The 25,607-nt window shown below is 51.7% G+C and overlaps 1 protein-coding gene across 1 annotated transcript in view; it reads left to right on the forward strand.

Moving 5' to 3' along the window:
- The window catches only part of LOC142017056 (unconventional myosin-X-like), a 262,366-nt gene that overhangs the window by 182,977 nt on the left and 53,782 nt on the right, over positions 1 to 25,607 (forward strand). Inside the window, exon 31 of the mRNA XM_075001671.1 lies at positions 20,631 to 20,825. Coding sequence (XP_074857772.1) covers positions 20,631 to 20,825 — 195 coding nt within the window. The remainder of the gene's footprint in view (positions 1 to 20,630; positions 20,826 to 25,607) is intronic.

Consider the following 25,607-nt stretch of genomic DNA (forward strand, 5'->3'; position numbering starts at 1 on the left):
CTAATTTACATAAAAGCCTTTGGTGTGGGACCGTGTCAAAGGCTTTCTGGAAATCTAGGTATATTATGTCCACTGGGTGCCCCTTGTCTGCATGTTTATTAACCCCTTCAAAGAATTCTAATAGATTAGTTAGACATGACTTCCCTCTGCAGAAACCATGCTGACTTTTGCCCAACAATTCGTGCTCTTCTATGTGCCTTGCAATTTTACTCTTTACTAGTGTTTCTACAAAGCTTAAGAGTGACCAAATTAAATATAAGAGAGAGGTTACAGAGCTTTCAAATTACCAGGGGTGTGTGCTGGGAGTGGGGCTGTTTCAGTCCAGCTGGAACTTCCCTGCCCACCGTGCACCCAGGACCACTGAAAACAAGGACTGCTCTGGCCTGGCTGGAGCAGCCCAACCCATGGCACACCCAGGCTGCTGTGGACGGGGGCAGCTCCATCCAGTTAGGGGCGCTCAAGGCTGGTGAGGATGGGGTTTGCTCTACCTGCATTAGAATGCCCTCCACCCACAGCAGTGCTGCAGGCAGGAATGCTCCAGCTGGACCAGAGCAGACCCGGTCCCTAGCGCACTTCAAGCAAAGGCATCCCAGCCGCTGCCCCCCACCCCCATTTTCCCCTTGCATTTAATCAGTTAACTGGTTAAACTTAGCATTTAACAGGCTAACCAATTAAATGGGATTTTCCAGCCCTAGTCTGGGTGGGCAGGAGGGTTCTGGAGAAGTCTGGGAGTGGTGTGTCTGGGAGGATGCAGGAGTGGGTTGGGGGTGGAGTTAATTGGTAAGCTGAATAGTAACAAATCTCCAGGACCAGACGGTATTCACCCAAGGGTTCTGAAAGAACTCAAATGTGAAATGGCAGAGTTATTAACAGTGGTTTGTAACCTATCCTTTAAATCTGCTTCGGTACCCAATGACTGGAAGACGGCCAATATAATGCCAATATTTAAAAAAGGCTCTAGAGGAGACCCTGGCAATTATAGACCGATAAGTCTAACATCAGTACCAGGCAAATTAGTAGAAACAATAGTAAAGAATAAAATTGCAAGGCACGTAGAAGAGCACGAATTGTTGGGTAAAAGTCAGCATGGTTTCTGCAGAGGGAAGTCGTGTCTAACTAATCTATTAGAATTCTTTGAAGGGGTTAATAAACATGCGGACAAGGGGCACCCAGTGGACATAATATATCTAGATTTCCAGAAAGCCTTTGACACGGTCCCATACCAAAGGCTTTTATGTAAATTAGGCGGTCATGGGATAGGAGGAAAAATCCTTTCATGGATCGGGAATTGGTTAAAAGACAGAAGACGAAGGATTGGAATAAATGGTAAATTTTCACAATGGAGGGGGGTAACTAGTGGTGTTCCCCAGGGGTCAGTCCTGGGACCGATCCTGTTCAACTTGTTCATCAATGATCTAGAAAATGAGGTAAGCAGTGAGGTGGCAAAGTTTGCAGATGACACCAAGTTGTTCAGGACAGTCAAAAGCAAAAGGGATTGTGAAGAACTACAAAAAGATCTCAGCAAACAGTGATTGGGCAGCAAAATGGCAAATGAAATTTAATGTGGGTAAGTGCAAGGTAATGCACGTTGGAAAAAATAACCCAAATTACACGAACAACATGATGGGGTCAAATTTAGCTATGACAGATCAGGAATGGGATCTTGAGTTATAGTGGATAGTTCTCTGAAGACATCCACGCAGTGTGCAGCGGCAGTTAGTAAAGCAAATAGGATGTTAGGAATTATTAAAAAAGGGATCGATAATAAGACAAAAGATATCATACTTCCCCTATATAAAACTATAGTATGCCCACATCTTGAGTACTGCGTGCAGATGTGGTCTCCTCACCTCAAAAAAGATATATTAGCATTAGAAAAAGTTCAGAAAAGGGCAACTAAGATGATTAGGGGCTTGGAATGGGTCTCATATGGGGAGAGGCTAGAGAGACTGGGACTTTTCAGTCTGGAAAAGAGGCGGTTGAGGGGCGATATGCTAGAGGTATATAAAATCATGAATGGTGTGGAGAAAGTGAATATAGAAAAATTATTTACCTTTTCCCATAATGCAAGAACTAGGGGACACCAAATGAAATTGATGGGTAGTAGGTTCAAAACTAATAAAAGGAAATTTTTCTTCACACAGCACACAGTCAACCTGTGGAACTCCTTGCCAGAGAAGGCTGTGAAGGCCAGGACTCTATTAGGGTTTAAAAAAGAGCTCGATAAATTTTTGCAGGTTAGGTCCATAAATGGCTTTTAGCCAGGGGTAAAGTATGGTGCCCTAGCCTTCAGTACAAGGGCAGGAGATGGATGGCAGGAGATAAATCACTTGATCATTGTCTTCTGTTCTCCTTCTCTGGGGCACCTGGCATTGGCCAATGTCAGCAGACGGGTTACTGGGCTGGATGGACCTTTGGTCTGACCCAGTATGGCTGTTCTTATGTTATGTCTGAACAGGGGGAGGGTGCAGGAGCGAGAGAGTGTTCAGGAGCAGACTTGGAGTGGGAGAGCTGGATGGAAGGGGAGTGTAGGAGCTGATTAGGGCTAGGATGAGGGGAGTGGGATTAGGGAGGGGATGAGGGAGAGGGACAGGGATGTAGGGGCTGGCCATGAGGGTGGGGGTGGGGGTATTTACCTGGCTTCATGCTCCCTGCCACTTCCAGGAGCTACCCTCTACTGCTCCTATTTGCTAAAATCTGTCCAATAGGAGCAGTGGGAAAAACCCTCCCATGAGCAGTTTCCGACACTGTGTTCACCCAGCTGGGGAAGGGTTAGTAGCAGTATGCAGCACCACACCACTTCTCCCACACACATTGGATCTGGCCTGCAGTGCTTGGGGCCCCCCACCCATGTGTAGATACTGTTTTTGAATTAAAAGATGTTGAAGAACCCTTTTAAAAGCTACATTGTTGGAAGGGCCATTGTGCTTGTTGATTGTTTATTTTCTAAAGAAGAAAAATAGTCACTGCATGATGATTGGGTGCTTTGTCCATGTGTCTATGTTTTAGCAAATCAGAACGCTGACTTGTGCAAGTATCACAAGTGATGAAAGTAGTGAGTAACGAAGTGCTTCTGGAAATGGTAGTGGAGTAAAAAGTACAATATTTGCTTTTAAAACGACTTGAGGAAATGTTGTTGTATCACAGAAATAAATTACTTGAGTAAAGTACAAATACCAGGAAAACATACTTGAGTAGTGTAACTAACTATTTCTGCTTAGTTGCTTTCCACCTCTGGCAAAATCTTCCCCACTTCAGCTCCAGCACTCTTTCCTCAGCTTTCCAGTCCTGCACTTCCTCCTCTCAGTCCTTCACTCAGCTTCTTCCTCACTCCTTACCTGAAGGGAAATATTTGAAAGTAGCCCAGCAGGCCTTAACTGGTTGCAGGTGCCTGATGCCAGCTGATTCAGGCTAGCTCTTGGGTAACCTCAGGTACCTGTCTGCCTTGATTATGTGACCACAGTCTCTAGCTGGGAACAGAAAATCATTCACCCAGCTCCCAATATATCTGCCCTTCACCAAACTATTGTACCGAGCTGCTCTGGGTCTGTCACAGTACCCTGTCTGCATTTTTGCATTCTGTCAAATCTGCAGTGAAAGTGTTCTTAAATTGAGCATGTGCTGCATTGTCACACGAGACTACTATAGCATGATTATAACTTTCTATTGGCATAGAAAGTACGCTTATTAAGTTTGCAGATGATACCAAGCTGGGAGAGGTTACAACTGCTTTGGAGGATAGGGTCATAATTCAAAATGATCTGGATAAATTGGAGAAATGGTCTGAGGTAAACAGGATGAAGTTCAATAAGGACAAATGCAAAGTGCTCCACTTGGGAAGGAACAATCAGTTTCACACATACAGAATGGGGAGAGACTGTCTAGGAATGACTACAGCAGAAAAGGATCTAGGGGTTATAGTGGACCACAAGCTAAATATAAGTTAACAGTGTGATGCTGTTGCAAAAAAAAAAAAAAAAAAAGCAAACATGATTCTGGGATGCATTAATAGGTGTGTTGTGAACAGGACATGAGAAGTCATTCTTTCGCTCTACTCTGCGCTGGTTAGACCTCAGTTGGAGTATTGTGTCCAGTTCTGGGCACAGCAGTTAAAGAAACGTGGAGAAATTAGAGAGGGTCCAGAAAAGAGCGACAAGAATGATTAAAGATCTAGAAAATGTGACCTATGAAGAAAGGCTGAAAGAATTGGGCTTGTTTAGTTTGGAAAAGAGAAGATTGAGGGGCGACATGATAGTGGTTTTCAGGTATCTAAAAGGATGTCATAAGGAAGAGGGAGAAAACTTGTTCTTCTTGGCCTCTGAGGATAGAACAAGAGGCAATGGACTTAAACTGCAGCAAGGGAGGTTTAGGTTGGACATTAGGAAAAAATTCCTAACTGTCAGGGTGGTCAAACAGTGGAATAAATTGCCAAGGGAGGTTGTGGAATCTCCATTGCTGGAGATATTTAAGAACAGGTTAGATAGATGTCTATCAGGGATGGTTTAGAAAGTTCTTGGTCCCGCCATTGGGGCAGGGGGCTGGACTCAATGGCCTCTTGAGGTCCCTTCCAGTCCTAGTATTCTATGATTCTATGAAACATATGGAAAAATACTGATAAAACCAGAGTAGGAGACATGCAGTTCTTCTTCGAGTGTCCCCGTGGGTGCTCCACCATAGGTGACGGCTTGGCCGGCGCCGCAGATCGGATCTTCCAAGCAGTCTCTGCCGGACCGCGCATGCGCCGGCACGCGCCGCTCCCTGGCGCGCTCCTGGCCATGTGCGCGATCCGGTCCCCGCCAGTTCCTCTCAACCGCCGTCGGCTGCAGACGGAATCCGACTAGGCTAAAGCCACATAGCGTATTCAACGACTTTATTTGTTTTCTCTTTAAAGTTTTTCAGTTCTTAGGATACCATAAGTAACCGGTTGTTATTTTGTAAAAAAAAAAACAAAAAACAAACAACAAACAAGCTACGGAGGGACAGCTCAAGCCAGTCCCAGTAACCAGCGCCGGAGGCCGGGAGCTAGGGCCATCAGCCCTCCTGCGGAGGCAGGCCATCGGACGGGGAAACAGCACAAAGAAGTGCTAAGTACCCACAAACAAACTCAAAGACTCACCAACAATGTCCTCCTCAGGCTTTAAAAAATGTGAGTCCTGCCGAGAGGCGATGCCAGTGTCCGATGGGCACAGTCTATGCATAAGGTGCCTGGGGGAGTCCCATGTGGCACAAAAATGCGCCTTCTGTGCAAAGTTAACGACCAGAGCACGGAGAGACACGGAGATGAGAATTAAACTGCTGCTTCTTGACAAGGCCCTCCAGCCAGACATGCCGGAGCGGCCGCAGCAGGAGGGACCCTCCGGGGCCCTTAGAAGGAAAGCTGCCTCCCTCACTCCATCAGCGCAAAAACGGAGGAAAGTTTCTCCAACCCGATCCCTGCCGGCAGCAACAGTGAGCGGGACGGGAGGAGCGAGCAGCCCCCAGCCGCAGCAACAGCTGATCGGCGGCGGCACGGAGAGCCACGTGGAAGCGGCTCAGCCTCCGATGATCAGCCAGCCGCCCCGCACCGCAGGCAGGGCGGCGGCTAAGCAAGCGCCGGTACCAGCGGCACCGCAGGCAGCGGCACCGATCCCCGGGGAACCGGCGGTGCAGAGCGCGCAGGCACGTAGCCTGCAGGCGCAGAAGGACTCCGCACGTGTGGCACCGCCCTCGAGCGTGCCTAGCACGGTGCCGACGGGGCCAGGATCCCCCGCCCATCAGGGGGCGGAGTTACCTCCTCAAGGGAGGGGGAAGGCTGCACACAAGAGGAGGCATTGCAGCCCCTCTCCAGACAGGGCTGTGGAGCTCTTCTCTCACAGCCCTCCACTCATGTTGCAGACTCCAACCAGAAGACAGGGGCCCCCCCTAGCCTACCCGGAGCCCCCTTCTCCTTTCCTGCAATCAGCCTCCCCATGGCTGGCACCACCCTCGCCCTTCCTGGGATTTGAATCGCTGGACTATTATGCAAAATCGCTCTCTCCAGTGTCTCGACAATCCCCCTCTCCCAGACACACAGGGTACGTGCAAAGGGAATGGTCAAGGTCACCTTCCCAGGAACAGTGCCTATACTGCCATGGTTGTCCCTACCACGCGGGGCATGGACACCATCGGCAATCTACCAGGGAGAGATCCCCACATATTACCTCGTACCCCCGAGGGCAATCGCGATCGGGGACGGAGACTCAAGCATCCCAGGGGGGACTGGCCGTGGACCCACGAGATTTTCCCTCGCAAACCTCCAGCGAGAGGGCGCACCATCACCATCAAGAACCGGAAGGGTCCAAAGAAATGTACCCCAGCGGTTCCTCGTTTTCCTCCCCAGATGAGGCCACGGCCTTAGGGGACGTCCATCCCAAGGACGATCTCAAACAGTTTCAGGAGCTGTTTAAGAGGGTAGCTTTCACGCAAGGCATCCAGACAGCACAAGTGCAAGAGAAACATCATAAGCTCCTTAAAAATTTGAGCTCCCCGGCCTCCTCCAGAGTAGCAATCCCGCTTGATGAAGCGATCTTGGAGTCCGCCACTACCATATGGCAGACCCCGGCAACTATTCCGCCTGTCCAAAAGAGAGCGGATAAGAAATACTTCGTGCCGGCGAAGGGCATGGAGTTCTTGTTTAGCCACCCCCAGCCAAACTCCTTGGTGGTGGAGTCCTCGCAGCAAAGATTAAAAACATCTCAATTTAAAACAGGGGGAATGGACAAAGATGCCAAGAAGCTAGAGCTGTTCGGCAGAAAGGTCTACTCCTCCTCCACTTTAACCTTGCGAATGGCAAATTATGCAGCGCACTTGGCGAACCATAATTTCGACAACTATGCCAGATTAACTTCCCTCATGGACTCGCTTCCAGAGGACAAAAAGCCGGTCCTCAAGGCCATAGTGCAAGAGGGCTACGCGGCTGCGAGGATGGAAGTTCAGATTGCTTTGGACGTTGCGGACACGGCAGCACGTTCCACAGCAACTGCAGTGGTGATGCGACGGGAGTCCTGGCTCCAGACCTCGGGCATACCGAGAGATCTGCAGGCGAAGATAATCGACCTTCCCTTCGACTTGCAGAAGCTGTTTGCTGAATCAACTGACTCGGTCCTTCATTCCAGTAAAGACTCAAGAGCCACACTCAGGACCCTGGGGATTTACACCCCTCCATACTCAAAGAAAAGGTACTACCCACAGCAAAGGCGGTACCAATACCAGCAACAGCGCCCCCAGTATCACAGGGGTTACGAGCAAGTGCGGCATCAGCAGCACCAGCAGTACAGAACCCCCAGGCGACGCTCACAACAGGGCCGTACGTCCTCGGGGCGGGGCCAAAGGCCACAAGTTTGACATACAAATCCAGGGCTGCGCCATCACCACCATTGCACAAGATCATCCGAAACGACTTTTTCACCATCGCCTCCGACCATTCTACGACCAGTGGCAAAGGATCACCACAGACAAATGGGTGCTGGAGATCATAGCCACGGGGTACGCCATCCCCTTCCAGTCGCTCCCGCCGCCGCGACCCCCGCCCAAGCCCCACCCCCAGGAGGCCTCCCATGTAGCCAGGCTCAGGCAGGAGGTGGCCCACCTAGAGTTCATAGGGGCGGTGGAAAAAGTGCCGGAGCAACTGCAAGGGAAAGGGTTCTACTCTCGGTATTTCCTGACGGAGAAAAAGACAGGAGGCTGGAGGCCCATCTTAGACCTTCGTGGCCTCAACAGGTATCTGCGCAAGCAACGTTTTCGGATGATCACTATTGCCTCCATCCTTACAGCACTGGACGATGGAGACTGGTTCGCAGCCCTCGATCTACAAGACGCGTACTTCCACATAACCATTCATCCGGCTCACCGACGTTTTCTCCGGTTCATGGTGGGCAACGAACACTTCCAATACAAGGTCCTACCGTTTGGCCTTTCCTCGGCCCCCAGAGTCTTCACCAAGACCTTGGCAGTGGTGTCAGCCTACCTGCACAGACAGGGGGTGTTTATTTTCCCGTATCTGGACGACTGCCTGCTCAAAGGGACCTCGAAAAGGGAGGTTCTCCGCATGATACGCGTCACAGCAAACACGTTCTCCGCACTTGGCCTGGTTATCAATATGGCAAAATCAAAGATAGACCCCTCACAGGACATAGAGTTCATAGGGGCTCGCATAAACTCAGTCTCGGCGAGAGTATACCTTCCAGAGGCTCGCTTTCGAGCCATCGGTTCCCTCGTGCAGGTCATCACCTTCAGCCCTACGGTGCCGGTCTTGACGTGCTTGCAGCTGCTGGGCCACATGGCAGCGGCTACGTTTGTGGTACAGAATGCCAGGTTGCACATGCGCGGCATGCAACATTGGCTGGCAAGTGTATACAAGCCGGCAGTACACACTGTTCACAGGGTGGTGTCGCCCCCACCTGGGGTGCGCGAATCCCTGCAATGGTGGGTAAACCCCGGGAACTTGCTAACAGGGGTACCCTTCCATCAGCCGCAAATATCGGTTTTCCTCACTACGGATGCCTCCCTCATAGGGTGGGGAGCGCACATGGGCGAAGAGGTGGCTCAAGGACTGTGGTCACCCACGGAACAGTCTCTGCATATCAATGTTTTAGAGCTCAGAGCAGTGTTCAACGCCTGCAAACACTTTCGAGACCGTATACAAGGCAAAGTCGTCGGGATCAGTACAGACAATACCTCCACCATGTTTTACATAAACAGGCAAGGAGGAGCTCGATCCCGTACCTTATGCGCGGAAGCAATCCGCCTATGGAACTGGTGCATCGCCCACGATATAATCCTGAGAGCCTCCTACTTGCCAGGCACGCACAACGTGAAGGCAGACCAGTTGAGCAGACGTTTTGCGCTCACCCACGAGTGGCAGATCCGTCCCGATCTACTACGGCCCATTTTCCACGCATGGGGGTTTCCCCAAATAGATCTGTTTGCCACTCAGCACAACAAACAGTGCCCACGATTCTCCTCCAGAGCAGGGCTGGGCCGGGGGTCCCTGGGGGACGCGTTCGCGATCCCGTGGGGAGGCCCCCTGCTTTACGCGTTTCCCCCCGCAGTGCTGATCCACAAGGTTCTGCAAAAAGCCAGGAGAGACAAGGCTCGGATGATCCTGATAGTCCCAACATGGGATCGCCAACCATGGTTCCCCCTACTCCTGCGCCTGTCGGACCGCCCACCGATGCCTCTTCCGGTGGCGCCGGACCTGCTCACGCAAGCCCAGGGGTCCATAGTGCATCCGCACCCCCAAAGCCTGCGACTGCAAGCGTGGCTAATCCATGGCTCAGCTCCCTAGAGAGCACATGCACAGTGGAAGTACAGCAAGTCCTAGAAAGTAGCAGGAGGACTTCCACTAGGAAAACCTACAAACAAAAATGGACTCGCTTCATGGCTTGGTGTTCTACCAAGCAGCTGGCCCCCCTTTCGGTGCCTATACCTACAATTCTAGAGTATTTACTGGACCTCAAGAGAGCAGGACTCTCGCTATCCTCGTTAAAGGTCCACCTGGCCGCCATCTCGGCGTTCAGACATGAGGAGGGAGGGCACACGGTGTTCGCCCACCCTATGGTTACCAGGTTCCTCAAAGGGTTGGTAAACCTATACCCCCCTCGGAAACCGATTCCACCTTCGTGGAGCTTGGACCTGGTGCTTACCACACTCATGGGACCACCGTTCGAGCCCTTGGCCACGGTTCCCCTTCGCCTCCTTACAGTAAAGATGACCTTTCTTCTTGCAATTACGTCAGCCCGTCGGGTGAGCGAGCTTGCGGCAGTCATGGCAACGCCACCCTGTACTGTCTTTTCCAAGGAGGCGGTAACCATACGGCTGCATCCAGCCTTTGTTCCCAAAGTTTCTTCCGAGTTTCACATCAATGAACCTATTGTTCTACCCTCGTTCTATCCAAAGCCTCATAACTCCAGCGAAGAGGCGCGCCTACACCTCCTGGATGTGAGGAGGGCGCTAGCCTTCTACGTAGACAGGACCAAGTCCTTCCGAAAAACGGATAGCCTCCTGGTCTCCCTCGCTCCCAAATCTAAAGGAGAAGGTCTCTCATCGCAGAGAATCTCAAAGCACATTGTATCCTGCATAAAAATGTGCTACGAGCTCAGAAAGACTCCTTTGTCGGCCACTCCCAGGGCTCATTCCACCAGGGCGGTGGCAGCATCAACAGCCTTTTTCAAGGGCGTTGCATTGAAAGACATTTGCAGAGCGGCAACCTGGTCATCCTACGACACGTTCGCCAAACATTACGCCCTTCACAGGGTATTCCAAGAGGATACCCGTCTCTCTGCAGCGGTCCTCTCGGGGACCAGCTGCACATAATCCGATTACCCACCACCTATCTGGGTTACTGCTGGGTAGTCACCTATGGTGGAGCACCCACGGGGACACTCGAAGAAGAAAGAGAAGTTACTCACCGTAGTAACGGTGGTTCTTCGAGATGTGTCCCCGTGGGTGCTCCACTTCCCGCCCATCCTCCCCGCTTCGGATCTCTGTTAGTGTTTTGCAGGGGCAACCGAGGCGGTTGGTCGAGGAACTGGCGGGGACCGGATCGCGCACATGGCCAGGAGCGCGCCAGGGAGCGGCGCGTGCCGGCGCATGCGCGGTCCGGCAGAGACTGCTTGGAAGATCCGATCTGCGGCGCCGGCCAAGCCGTCACCTATGGTGGAGCACCCACGGGGACACATCTCGAAGAACCACCGTTACTACGGTGAGTAACTTCTCTTTCTCCACTGAAGAGATCAGTGAATAAATATAATTAACACATGATTTTTTTAACAAGCGCAAGGCAGCTCATCTTTCTGCAAGCTGTCACTGAATCTGCAGCAATCCATTTGTTTCCACTGATTTCCATGCCGTTTCTTTCACATACGTTCAGGCAACTTGCATTCAGGAGATTAAAATGAGTTGGTTGAGGAACTCTGAACCATTTAGGTCAGATAATAATCTTCGAAAACTAAGGAAATTCCTTGTATATAAAAGGAACTCAGTGTTGTTTTTAGTATTTAAAAATCAGTAAATGTGTTGACACGGATAATAACAGCTCAGTTATCCTGATAGTCACGCAGGGCAAAGTAATGGAATAGTTGATATAGGACAGTATCACTAACGAACTGGGAGATCAGAAATATAATTTAATACCCATCAATATAATTCTAAGGAAAATTGGGGCCCATCAACAACCTGTCATGTTGTTGTTTGATAAGATTACAGAATCTGGCACATAAAGGTAACTAGTAACATAACGGCTGTGTCTACCTGTGCCACTTCTTCCAGAAGCGGCATGGTAATGAACTGTCCAGAAGACGCTAATGAGGCGTGGATGTAAATTTCCCGTGCCTCATTAGCATATGAGCATGTGGTTCGAGTCCGGAAGAAGCTCTTCCGGACTCCAAAATACATATGCAGATGTGCAGCCTGGGGGGATTTTCCAGAAGGAAACCCTCCTTCTGGAAACCTCTTCTCCAAAATTTTGAGGAAGAGAGGGCTTCCATAAAGGAGGGTTTCCTTCTGGAAGATGCCCACAGGCCATGCGTCTGCACATGTATTTTGGAGTCCGGAAGAGCCTCTTCTGGAGTCTGAACCATGTGCCCATATGCTAATAAGGTGCAGGAAATTTGCATCCACTCCTCATTAGCATCTTCTGGATGGCTGATTACCATGCTGCTTCTGGAAGAAGTGGCACATGTAGACACAGCCAACGTTTGGACTATTGTAAGACATTTGTTTGCACAGCATTCTGCTCAAAAATCTATCCCTGTCTGGCACTGTAACAGGGTCGCCCTCTTCTCATGGTACCCCTGTAGTTAGGAGGATTTATTGCTGTGGTGGTCTCATAGCTCTCTGGCTTCATTGATAATGATAACCAGAAGGCTGCTTGCATGCATGTTCAATGATGTGGGCCCAATGACCACAGCAGACCCCAACAGGGCCCCCAAAGACCACAGACCAGATAAGGATCGAAGGTGCCATGTCAGGTTTATTGTAAAGCAAAGTACAATAACAGTTGGCAGTAGACTCTATTGAACTACTGCGCAGATGTACGTGCCTCAATGCAGTGACCCAGTCAGTGGGAAATTTTCACTGCTCCCTAGGTCATATAACAACTGTTTCCCTCAAGACACCACTTCATGTCCAGGTACAAACAAATCATACCTCATTGCTGATGTATGAGGTTGCCACCCTCCGATGTTGTCAGGTTACTACCTATCATCCTGTACCTCATGGTTTGATTAGATCATCTCTATCCATCATGCTGTCATTTTAGACCCTTTCCTGAACCTGTCTGTATCTGTGAGGAGTTGGTACCAAAATCTCTCTTCATGAGCTGATAGTCCTTATGATTTCAATTTATGACTGGTACCGGTTATTATTCTGCCCCTGGGCCAAATGCCAACTTGGTGTTTTTCACTCCCAGCCCTGTTTGTGCCAAGTTCTTCTTCGAGTGTCCCCGTGGGTGCTCCACATTAGGTGTCGGGCTCGCCCGGCGCCGCAGATCGGATCTTCCAAGCAGTTTCTGCCGGACCGCGCATGCGCCGGTGCGCGCCGCTCCCCCGCGCGCTCCCGGCCATGTGCGCGATCCGGTCCCCGCCAGTTCCTCTTAACCGCCGTCGGCTGCAGACGGAATCCAACTAGGCTAAGGCCAAGTAGTGTATTCAACGACTTTATCTGTTTTTTCTTAAAGTTTTTTTCAGGCACTTAGGCTACTATGAGCTAGCCGGTTGTTATTTTGTAAAAAAAAAAAAAAACAACAACGAACAAGCTAGGAGAGGGACAGCTCAGCCAGTCCCAGTAACAAGCGCCGGAGGCCAGGAGCTAGGGCTATCAGCCCTCCTGCTAAGGCAGGCCATCGGACGGGGAAAACGGCACAAAGAAGGTGCTAAGTACCCACTTAAAAACTCAAAGACTCATCAACAATGTCCTCTTCAGGCTTTAAAAAAAAAAAAAAAAATGCTGTTTCTTGATAAGGCCCTCCAGCCAGAAGCGCCGGAGCAGCCGCAGCAGGAGGGACCCTCCGGGGCCCTTAAAAGGAAAGCTGCCTCCCTCACTCCATCAGCGCAGAAACGGAGGAAAGTATCTCCAGCCCGATCCCTGCCGGCAGCAACAGCGAGCGGGACGGGAGGAGCAAGCAGCCCCCAGCCGCAGCAACAGCTGATCGGCGGCGGCACGGAGAGCCACGTGGAAACGGCTCAGCCTCCGATACTCAGCCAGCCACCCCGCACCGCAGGCAGGGCGGCGGCTAAGCAAACGCCGGTACCGGCGGCACCGCAGGCAGCGACACCGACCCCCGGGGAACCGGCGGTGCAGAGCGCGTAGGCACGTAGCCTGCCGGCACCGGAGGACACCGCACATGCGGCATCGCCCTCAAGCGTGCGTAGCACAGTGTGGACGGGGCCGGAATCCCCTGTATGCTCCCCAGCCCGATCCCTGCCGGCAGCAACGGCAAGCGGGACGGGAGGAGCGAGCAGCCCCAGCCGCAGCAACAGCTGATCGGCGGCGGCACGGAGAGCCACGTGCAAGCGGCTCAGCCTCCGATAATCAGCCAGCCACCCCGCACCGCAGGCAGGGCGGCGGCTAAACAAGCGCCGGTACCGGCGGCACCGCGGGCAGCGGCACTGACCCCTGGGGAACCGGCGGTGCAGAGCGCGCAGGCACGTAGCCTGCCGCCACTGGAGGACACCGCACATGCGGCACCGCCCTTGAGTGTGCCGAGCTCGGTGCGGACGCCGGAATGCCCTGTATGCTCCCCAGCCCGATCCCTGCCGGCAGCAACAGCGAGCGGGACGGGAGGAGTGAGCAGCCCCCAGCCGCAGCAACAGCTGATCGGCGGCGGCACGGAGAGCCACGTGCAAGCGGCTCACCCTTCGATAATCAGCCAGCCGCCCTGCACCGCCGACCCCCGGAAAACCGGTGGTGCAGAGCGCGCAGGCACGCAGCCTGCCGGCACCGAAGGACACCGCACGTGCGGCACCGACTTCGAGTGTGCCGAGCTTGGTGCGGACGGGGCCGGGATCCCCTGTATGTCAGGGGCGGAGTTACCTCCTCAAGGGAGGGGGAAGACTGCACACAAGAGGAGGCATTGCAGCCCCTCTCCGCACAGGGCTGTGGAGTTGCTTTCTCACAGCCCTCCGCTATGTTGCAGACTCCAACTAGAAGGCAGGGGTCCCCCCCCTCTTGGCCTACCCGGAGCCCCCTTCTCCATTTCTGCAACCAGCCTCACCCTGGCTGGGACCACCTCCACCCTTCCTGGGATTTGAACCGCTGGACTATTAGGCAAAGTCGCTCTCTCCGGGGTCTCGACGGTCTCCCTCCCCCAGACGCACAGGGTATGCACCAAGGGAGTGGTCTAGGTCACCTTCCCAAGACCAGTGCTTATACTGCCATGGTTGCCCCTACCACACAGGGCATAGACACCATCGGCAATCTACTAGGGAAAGATCCCTACGAATGATCTCGTACCCCCGAGGGCAATTGCGACCGGGGACAGAGACTTAAGCATCTCAGGGGGGACTGGTTATGGAACCCCGAGATTTTCCTCGCACACCTCTAGTGAGAGGGTGTACCATCATCAGCAGGAACCGGAAGGGTCCAGAGAGACGTACCCCAGCGGTTCCTCGCTTTCCTCCCCAGATGAGGCTACGGCCCCGGGGGGCGTCCATCCTGCGGACGATCTCAAACAGTTCCAAGAGCTGTTTTACGAGGGTGGCCTTCACGCAAGGCTTCCAGACAGCAAAGGTGCAAGAGCAACACCATAAGCTCCTCAAAAATCTGAGACCTCCGGCCTCCTCCAAAATAGCAATACCGCTGATGACGCAATCTTGGAGTCTGCCACTATGATATGGCAGACTCCTGCGACTATTCCGCCTGTCCACAAAAGAGCGGAAAAAAAAAAAAAAAAAAATACTTCGTGCCCACGAAGGGCATGGAGTTCCTGTTCAGCCACCCACAACCAAATTCTTTGGTGGTGGAGTCGTCGCAACGTGGGGGAATAGACAAACATGCCAAAAAGCTAGAGCTGTTGGGCAGAAAGGTCTACTCCTCCTCCACGCTACTGTTGCCAATGGCAAATTACGCAGCGCATCTAGCGAACCATAATTTCGACAACCACATTAGGTTGACCTCCCTCATGGACTCGCTTCCAGAGGGCACGAAACCAGTGCTCAAGGCCATCATCCGACCATTTTATAACCAGTGGCAAAGGATCACCACAGACAAATGGGTGCTGGAGATCATAGCCACGGGGTACGCCATCCCCTCCCAGTTGCTCCCACCGCCATGACCTCCACCCGGGGCCCCACCTCCAGGAGACCTCCCATGTAGCGAGGCTCAAGCAGGAGGTAGACCATCTCATGCTCGTAGGGGCAGTGGAAAGAGTGCCGGAGCAACTGCAAGGGAGAGGGTTCTACTCGAGGTACTTCCTCACGGGGAGGCCCATCTTAGATTTTCGAGGCCTCACCGGTACCTGCGCAAGCAACGTTTTCGGATGATCACAAACGCCTCCATCCTTACGGCACTAGATGATGGAGATTGGTTCGCAGCCCTCGACTTACAAGGTCCTACCGTTTGGGCTCTCCTCAGCCCCCAGAGTCTTCACCAAGACCTTGGCAGTGGTGTCAGCCTACCTGCACAGACAGGGGGTATTTATATTCCAGTATCTGAATGACTGCCTACTCAAAGGGGCCTCGAAGGAGGAGGTACTATGCATAATATGTGTCACAGCAGGCACGTTCTCTTCGCTCGGCCTGCTTATCAATCTGACAAAATCAAAGACAGACCCCACACAGGACATAGAGTTCGTAGGGGCACGCATAAATTCTATTACAGCGAGGGCGTATCTACCAGAGACTCGCTTTCGGGCCATCGGCTCCCTCGCGCAAGGCTTCACCTTCAGCCCCATGGTGCCGGTTCTGACGTGCTTACAGCCGCTGGGCCACATGGCAGCAGCGACGTTTCGTAGAACAGAACGCCAGGTTACACATGCGCAGCATGCAGCATTGGCTGGCGAGCGTATACAAACCGGCAGCACACACTGTTCACAGGATGGCGTCGCCCACAACGGAGGTGCGCAAATCCCTGCAATGGTGGGTAAACCCCGAGAACCTGCTAACAAGGGTACCCTTCCACCAACCACACGTATTGGTTTTTCTTACTACAGATGCCCCCCTCATAGGGTGGGGAGCACACATGGGCGAAGAGGTGATGCAAGGGCTGTGGTCCTCTATGGAGCAGTCACTGCACACAAATATACTGGAGCTCAAAGCAGTGTTCAACGCCTGCAGACACTTTCGAGACCAACTGAAAGGCAAGGTAGTCGGGATCAGTACAGACGATACCTCCACCATGTTTTATATAAATCGGCAAGGAGGAGCTCGGTCCCGTGCCTTATGTGTAGAAGCAGTCCGGTTGTGGAACTGCTGCATCGCCAACAATGTAACCTTGAAAGCCTCGTACTTACCAGGCGCTCGCAATGTGAAGGCAGACCAGCTGAGCAGGCGTTTCGCACTCACGCACGAGTGGCAGATCCGTCCCGATCTGCTGCAACCGATTTTTCCACGCATGGGGTTTTTCCCCAGATAGACCCTGTTTGCTACTCAGCACAACAAGAAGTGCCCACGATTCTGCTCCAGGGCAGGACTGGGACGGGGGTCCCTGAGGGACGCCTTCGCGATCTCATGGAGGGGCCCCCTGCTTTACGCTTTCCCTCCCACAGTGCTCATCCACAAAGTGTTGCAGAAAGCCAGGAGGGAAGGAACCTGAATGATCCCGATAGTCCCAACGTGGGATCGACAGCAATGGTTCCCCCTATTCCTGCGCATGTCGGACCGGCCACCGATGTCCCCTCCGGTGGCGCGGGATCTGCTCACGCAAGCCCAGGGGTCCATAGTGCATCCGCACCCCCAAAGCCTGCGACTACAAACGTGGTTAATCCATGGCTCAGCTCCCTAGAGAGCACATGTACGGAGGAAGTGCAGCAAGTCCTAGAAAGTAGCAGGAGGACTTCCACCAGGAAGACCTTCAAGCAGAAATGGACTCGCTTTACGGCATGGTGTTCTACCAAACAGCTAGCCCCCTTTTCGGTGCCTATGGCTGTGATATTAGAGTATTTACTGGACCTCAAGAGAGGAGGACTCTCGCTATCCTCGTTTCAGGTCCACCTGGCCGCCATTTTGGTGTTCAGACACGAAGAGGAAGGGCACATGGTGTTCGCCCATCCCATGGTTACCAGGTTCTTCAAAGGGCTGGTAAGTCTATACCCCCCTCAGAAACCGCTTCCACCTCTGTGGAACTCGGACCTGGTGCTTAATGCGAAAAGGGGACCACCGTTTGAGCCTTTGGCCACGGTTTCCCTCCGCCTCCTTATGATGAAGACGACCTTTCTTCTCGCAATCACGTCAGCTCGCAGGGTGAGCGAGCTTGAGGCAGTTATGGCAACGCCGCCCTGCGCTGTTTTTCCAAGGAGGCGGTAACCATACGGCTGCATCCAGCCTTTGTTCCTAAAGTTTCTTTCTGAGTTTCATACTAACGAACCTATTGTTTACCCTTGTTTATCCAAAGCCTCATAACTCTAACAAAGAGGCGCGCCTACATCTCCTGGACGTGAGCAGGCGCTAGCTTTCTATATGGACAGGACCAAGTCCTTCCGGAGAACGGATAGGCTCCTAGTCTCTATCGCTCCCAAATCAAAAGGAGAATGTCTCTCTTCGCAGAGAATCTCTAAGCACATCGTATCTTGCATAAAAATGTGCTACAAACTCAAAAAGACTCCTTTACTGGCCACGCCCAGGGCTCATTCCACTAGGGCGGTGGCAGCATCAATAGCCTTTTTTCAAGGGCGTTGCGCTAAAAGACATTTGCAGAGTGGCGACCTGGTCATCCTGTGACACCTTCGCCAAACATTACGCCCTTCACAGGGTATTCCAAGAGGATACCCGTCTCTCGGCAGCGGTCCTCTCGGGGACAAGCTGCACATAATCCGATTACCCACCTACTATCTTGGGTTACTGCTGGGTAGTCACCTAATGTGGAGCACCCACGGGGACACTCGAAGAAGAAAGAAAGGTTACTCACCGTAGTAACGGTGGTTCTTCGAGATGTGTCCCTGTGGGTGCTCCACTACCCGCCCATCCTCCCCGCTCCGGATCTCTGTTTAGTGTTTTGCAGGAGTATCCGAGGCGGTTGGTCAAGGAACTGGCGGGGACCGGATCGCGCACATGGCCGGGAGCGCGCGGGGGAGCGGCGCGCACCGGCGCATGCGCGGTCCGGCAGAAACTGCTTGGAAGATCCGATCTGCGGCGCCGGGCGAGCCCGACACCTAATGTGGAGCACCCACGGGGACACATCTCGAAGAACCACCGTTACTACGGTGAGTAACCTTTCTTTCTGTTATCAGGGGGCCTGCCTTTTGCTCACAGCTTAGCTTTGTGTTAGCCATGTTTTGTCCATTGTTAGCTGGGCCTCAGACCAGGCCTGTGCTGCATGGGCTTAGGCCTTCATCTTACTACACCCCCTTTTGGCCAACAGCACATGCCTGCACATTCTTACTATGTTTTCTGGCTCTGGGACTGGATGGTGTCCCAGAACTCCCTCCTCTGGATTGCCTTAAGACCCTCTCCCTCCCCAGTAGCTACTGGCAGGATGGTGGGGGACACAAACATGCCCACTACTCTGGGTCCCAGCCCAGGGATCCTGTAAACTGCCGTTGTCTGTTGCGTCCAGTCATTAAAGTTCTACTGCTGTTCTCACTACTTGGCCCACTTCCCCATGCCCCCACACTGTCCGTGCCCTTACCTCAGGGCTTAGTCTCAATAAACTCCCAGGAGCATCCCATTCAGGGTTCTGCAGGTCTTCCCACCAGTCAGTCTTCGGTAGCTAGCCCTGGGCCACAGTTCGGTTTGCAATAAGCTCTCTACAGTGAGCTGTCCATAGTACTGAGGCTCTCTCTGTCAGACAGTTCACCCAGTTTTCACTCCTCAAACTCCAGAGAGGAACTGCGTGGCTCAGATTCAGGAGCTTTATTTATACTTGCTTGTTGAGCCCTCATTGGTTGCCTCTCACACTGCTGCTCTGAGGAGTTTAGAGGACTTCTCTCCTGCCCTTTTCAGAAGGTTGAAGTCTGAACCAAAGGCTTCAGGGCCTAGTCCACCCATCACAGGCACACTTTAAATGTACAGGTTGAACCACTTGGGGCCTGACCAGTGCCAGATGAGAGAATTTGCTGGACTATGGGAGGTCAATATTTTCTAGCACATTGCCAACACTTTCACTACTTACTGGGTTCTTAGAAGACATTTAGGGGTAAATTACAGCTAAATAACAACATAGGACACTGAGAGCCAGTACTCGTGCCTGTAAACAAACATTATGGGACCACGAGAAACTTGGCCATGCTCATGATAAGTGGGTATCCAGGTAACTAAAATCATGCCGGATTACAGAGTTCGCTGGATGAGAGAGTTCTGGATTAGAGAGATTCAACCCGTGTTTAAAACTAACCAGTAGATACAAATAATAATGTAATTGTTAATGAAAATTCATCAAGTTGGTTTTTCTAGTGGGAGCCCATAGGATTAGTTCTAACCCATGCTCAGGAGAAACCAAATGACTAATTCTAATAAGATGATACTAGCCAAGATAGTGGGCAAGCTAGACAGGAAAACATCCTATTTATTCTGTCTAGTCTCTAAACTGTGTAACACCCACAGTCCCAGGTTGCCGGCACAGGAATTGAACCTGCAATCATAGGGGCTAAAGCCCTGTGCTCTACCACATGAGCTAAAGGCTAGTTGTTTATCTGGCCACTCAAGGATGGCAATAATTGATTCCCATGACACTGAGAGCCTGAAATCAGATTGCATATCATTTGTGCACTTCCTTACATCCCAACAGCTTTTCCACTACTTGCTAGGGATACTTCCAGACTATAGGAACAGAAGTGAGGGTTTTCTGATCAGCTGTTCCAGGCCTCTTGAGAGAATGGGAATATGTCTTCTGTGATGCTGAGTAATCATATTTGTGAAAAGTATCAGAGGGGTAGCTGTGTTAGTCTGTATCTGCAAAAACAATGAGAAGTTCTGTGACACCTTATAGATTAATGGTATTTTGAACAAAAGCTTTAGTGGGCAAAGACCCGCTTGGTCAAATGCAAGGTAGTGGAGATGACAGAGGCAAGTCTAATTGTACAGGCTCATGAAAAGGAGGGAGTCCCAATCAAGAGGAATGCCAGAGCTGACAAAGTCAATTCAGTCAGGGAGGATGTGGCCCACTTCCAGCAGCTAATGTGGAGGTGGGATGAGGTTTATAACTGAGCCACAGCAGTATGAGGTGTGTAATATTTGGCGCTGGCTTTTCAGTGGGGAATTGTGTATGTGAGCTTGCTTATCTGAGGAAGGGATGTATCAGCTTATTGCCTGTAGTGGGCTCGGTGAGGGAGGTTAACTAGACCAGGGGGCGGGTACTGCTCACTTGAGTAGAAGGGAAGCTGAAGGGCCCACCAGATGAGGAGCATGCAATCTGAGGATATTCAGCAAAATATGGAGAAATGGAGGGTTCCCCCAGCAGGAGAGTGGCGTCACCAGAGACACTGCAATAACTTGAAGTTTATTCTGCTTCTTTCCAATTAGGCTGGCTTCATAAGGAGGTGCAAAGCAGCAACAAGACATCCTCTCTGAAGGTGAAGAAACGCTGGTTTGTGCTGACAAACAGTGCCCTTGATTACTATAAATCTTCGGAGCGCACGGCCACCAAACTTGGCACACTTGTTCTCAACAGCCTGTGCTCCGTGGTCCAAGCTGATGAGCGAGTTTTTAAAGAAACTGGTAAGACAGACAAGCAAAAAGGAAATTCATTTTTCAAGAACAGTTTTCCTATCTGACTGGCCAAGGGAGGGAGGGTTTAGGATAAGTGGTGCACAGGAGAGAGCCCAGTGGAGGGCAACAAAAATTATTAGGGGGCTGGAGTACATGACTATTGAGAAGAAGCTGATGATTTGGTCTTATTTAGTCCACAAAAGAGAGGAGTGGGGGGCGGATTTGATAGCAGCCTTCAACTACCTGAAGTGGGGCGCAGTCCAAGGAGGATGGAGAGAGGCTCTTCTTAGTGGTGACAGATGTAGTAGTAGTAGTAGGCATCCTTCAGTCTGCATAGACTATGGATCGCTCCCTTTAAAGTTTCAATTGAGGACTTCATTTACAGTGTCTATTGTGACTGTAAAGACCCACACGAGAGTGACAGTCCTTGCTGCATCTCTTGCAGATGTAGTGGGTGTCTGGCAAGTCCTTATTGTGCTTTCTGTTCACTCGCTTCTCCTCTGCTAGCTGTCTGATCTTCAACTCGTCCTTCTGAAGGCCCTTGTGTAACCCCTGCCTCCATCTGCTGCGGTCGTCTGCTAGTTCTTCCCAGTTGTCCAGCTCGATGTCTACCTCCCTGAGGTCTCTCTTGCAGACATCTTTGTAGCGCAACTGGGGGCGTCCGGGAGGTCTTTTGCCAGAGGCTAGCTCACCATACAGGACGTCTTTTGGAATCCTTCCATCATTCATCCTGTGGACATGGCCAAGCCAGCGGAGTCGACGCTGCCTGAGGAGGGTGTGCATGGTTGGGATTCCAGCTTGCTCGAGGACGGCAGTGTTGGTCACTCTGTCCTTCCATGATATTCCAAGGATGCGCCTGAGGCAGCGCAAGTGGAAGACTTTCAGCCTCTTTTCCTGGAGGGCATACAGGGTCCAAGTCTCACTGCCATAAACGAGGGTGCTGAAGATGCAGGCTCTGTAGACTTGCATTTTGGTGTAAGTGTACAGCTTGTTGTTATTCCACACTCTCTTGCTGAGTCTGGACAGAGTTGTGGCTGCTTTTCCAATCCTCCTATTTAGCTCAGTGTCCAACGACAGGGTGTCAGTGATGGTGGACCCGAGGTAAACAAACTCGTGGACGACCTCTAACGTATAGTTGTCAATGCTGATTGATGGGGATTCAGCAACATCCTGACCGTGCACGTTTGTCTTCTTTAGGCTGATGGTAAGCCCAAAGTCCTTGCATGCTTTGGAGAACTGATCCAGTAGTTTTTGAAGCTGGTCTTCTGTGTGAGACACTACAGCAGCATCGTCTGCGAACAGCATGTCTCTGATGAGGACTTCTCGCACCTTAGACTTAGCTTCCAGCCTTGCAAGGTTCAACAGTTTCCCATCAGATCTTGTGTGCAGCAAGATGCCCTCTGTTGAAGATCCAAAGGCATGCTTCAGGAGGAGTGTGAAGAAGATCCTGAACAATGTCTGAGCAAGCACGCATCCTTGTTTGACGCTGCTCCTGATTCTGAAAGCATACGATAACGCGCCATCATATTGGATGGTTCCTCTCATGTAAGGCTTTTGACTTGGTCAGCAGGGATGGTCTGTTCAAACTGCTCCGCAAGATAGGCTGTCCTCCACGGTTACTGAAGATGATCCAGTCATTCCACGAAAACATGAGAGGTGACAGATGACAGAATAAGAAGTAATGTTCTCAAGTTGAAGTGGGGAAGGTATAGGCTGGATATTGGGAAAAACTATTTCACTAGGAAGCTGGTGAAGCACTGGAAGGGTTACCTAAGGAGATGGTGGAATCTCCTTCCCTGAAGGTGTTTAAGTCCTGGCATAACAAATCCCTGGCTGGGATGGTTTAGTCAAGGTTGATCCTTATTTGGGCAGGTGGCTGGACTCAGTGACCTCCTGAGGTCTCTTTCAACTTTTTGATTCTATGATCTGATCTGAGAAGTGAATGCTTCTGGACCTCTTGGAAATAGGGACTGTGATATAATAAAATTTAATGTCCCTGTGCAGAGAAAACACCACAGTGGCCCAACACTATAACATTTACTTCAGAGCTGGAGACTACACAAAAATGAGGATGTTAGTTAAACAGAAATTAAAAGGTATAATGCTAAAAGTGAAATACCTTCACACTGCATGGAAGCTTTTCAAAGAGGCTCAGTTTAAATGTATATCTGAAATTTAAAAAAAACATAGTAAGAGAACCAAAGAAGTGCCAAAGTAATCAAAGCAGTGAGAGACAAAAAAGCATCCTTTAAAAAATGGAAGTTAAATCCTAATGCAGAAAACATTAAGGAACATAAACTCTGGCAAGTGAAGTGTAAAAATGTAATTAGGAAATCTAAAGATGAATATGAAGAAAAGCTAGCCAAAGACTTGAAAAGGAATAGCAATTTTTAAGTACTTCAGAAGGAGTTAGCCTGGTAGACCACCAGTGGGCCTACTATATGAGCAAGACACTAAAGGAGCACTCAAAGACAATAAGGCCATTGTGGAAAAAATTAATTTTTCGCATCAGTCTGCATAGCTGGGGAGATAAAGGAGATTCCCAAGATCAAGCTATTCTTTTTAGGTGACAAATTTGAGGAACTGTCCCAAAATGATGTGTCAGTAGAGGAGGTCTTGGAACAGATTTATAAACAGCACTGAGTCACCAGAACCAGAGGGCATTCACCCAAGAGTGCTGGAAGAACTCAAATGTCAAATAGCAGAACTACTAGCTGTAGTTAGTAACTTATCGTTCTTCCTTGAGTGTCCCCGTGGGTGCTCCACGATAGGTGTCGGGCTTGCCCCGGTGCCGCAGATCGGATCTTTCCAGCAGTTTCTGCCGGACCACGCATGCGCCGGCGCGCGCCGCTCCCCTGTGCGCTCCCGGCCACGTGCACGATCCGGTCCCCGCCAGTTCCTCCTTAACCGCCACCGGCTGCAGACGGAATCTGCTCAGGCTGCGGCCAGAGTCAGCGTATTTAGAGTTTTTTTTTTCAGAGTTTTAGAGTTCTCTTTCAGAGTTCTTAGTTCAATTGTTTGTTTCTTTATTGCAAAAAAAAAAAAATATATATATATATATATATATATATATATATATAAAGTAGAAAGTCTTAGAAACGAGAGGAGGAGCGGAGGCACCCCGGGGACGTGAAGGCCAGTAGGCCTCCTGCTGCGGCAGGCTGGAGTCCGTGAGAGGGGAACAGGCACAGAGAAGGTGCTAAGTACCCTATTAACAGCTCAAAGACTGACCGGAATGTCCTTTTCAGGATTCAAGAAGTGTGAGTCCTGCCGCGAAGCTATGCCGGCCTCTGATGGGCACAGTCAATGTATCAGATGCCTGGGGGAATCACACGTCACCCAGAAATGCTCCTTCTGTGCAAAGCTCACGGCCAGAGCCAGAAAGGACAGAGAAATGCGGCTGAAAATGCTGCTGTTTGATAAGGCCCTCCAGCCAGACGTGCCGGAGAGGCCTCAACCGGAGGGACCCACAGGGCGCCATAAAAGGAAGGCGGTGTCCCTCACCCCCTCCGTGCAAAAACGGAGGAAGCTTTCTCCAGCCCGATCCCTGCCGGCGGTCACAGCGAGCGGGACAGGCATAGCTCATAGTCCCCAGCCGCAGTCACAAGCGAGCGGCAGCGCAGCAGCTCACGTGGCAGAGGCTGAGCCTCCGATTACTAAACAGCCGGCCCGCGCATTCAGAGCAGCGGCCAGGCAAGCGCCAGAACCGGTGGCACCGTTGCAAGCGGCACAAACCCCCGCGGCACCAACGGTGCAGGGCCAACAGGCACGTAGCCTGCAGGCACCGGAGGAGACCACCCGCGCGGCACCGCAGATGAGCGTGCCAAGCACGGTGGCGACAGCGGGGCCGAGATCCCCGGCACGGGGAGGGGCGGAGCCAGCCCCGCAGGGGAGGGGAAAGGCAGCAGCGAAAACCCAGCACTGCAGCCCTTCTCTGGATAGGGCTGCAGGGCTGCTCTCAACAAGTCCTCCCCTTATGCTGCGTACACCAACCAGGAGACATGGGTCTCCCCCAGCCTACCCAGAGCCTCCTTCCCTGTTCCTCCAACCAGCCTCACCATGGCTCGGGCCACCCTCGCCTTTTCTGGGATTTGACCCTCTGCAGTACATTGTCTCAATCGTCCAGACGATCTCGCTCTCCCAGACATCGGGGGTATACACCTCGAGAGTGGTCCAGGTCTCCATCCCAGGAACCGTGCCTGTGCTGCCACGGTCGTCCTAATCACGCCGGGCATAGACACCACAGGCATACCCAGGGGCAGGTCCCCCTCGACCGCCCAGTACCCCCGCGGGCACTCACAGACGGGGACGGAAACACAGCTGTCTCAAGGGGAGCTGATTCTGGAACCCCGAGATTTTCCCTCGCAAGCCTCTAGTTAGAGGGTATACCACCGGCAGCAGGACCCTGAGAGTTCAAGGGAGGTCTACCCTAGTGGTTCCTCCTTGTCCTCCCCTGACGAGGCTATGGCCCCCGGGGATGTTGCCCCCCCCGGGACAACCTCAAACAGTTTCAGGAGCTGTTTAAAATGGTTGCCTTCATGCAAGGCATCCAAACAGCAGAGGTGCAGGAGAAGCACCACAAGCTCCTCAAAAACCTGAGGCCTCCGGCCTCGTCAAAAATCGCTATACCGCTCGACGAAGCAATCATGGAGTCTGCTACTACCATATGGCAGACCCTGGCTTCCGCTCCACCTATAAACAAGAGGGCGGATAAGAAATACTTCTTCCCAGCGAAGGGCATGGAGTTTCTGTTTAGTCACCCACAACCAAATTCTCTGGTGGTAGAATCGT

The sequence above is a fragment of the Carettochelys insculpta genome, chromosome 8 (genome assembly GCF_033958435.1).
Source record: "Carettochelys insculpta isolate YL-2023 chromosome 8, ASM3395843v1, whole genome shotgun sequence".
Lineage (NCBI taxonomy): Eukaryota > Metazoa > Chordata > Testudines > Carettochelyidae > Carettochelys > Carettochelys insculpta.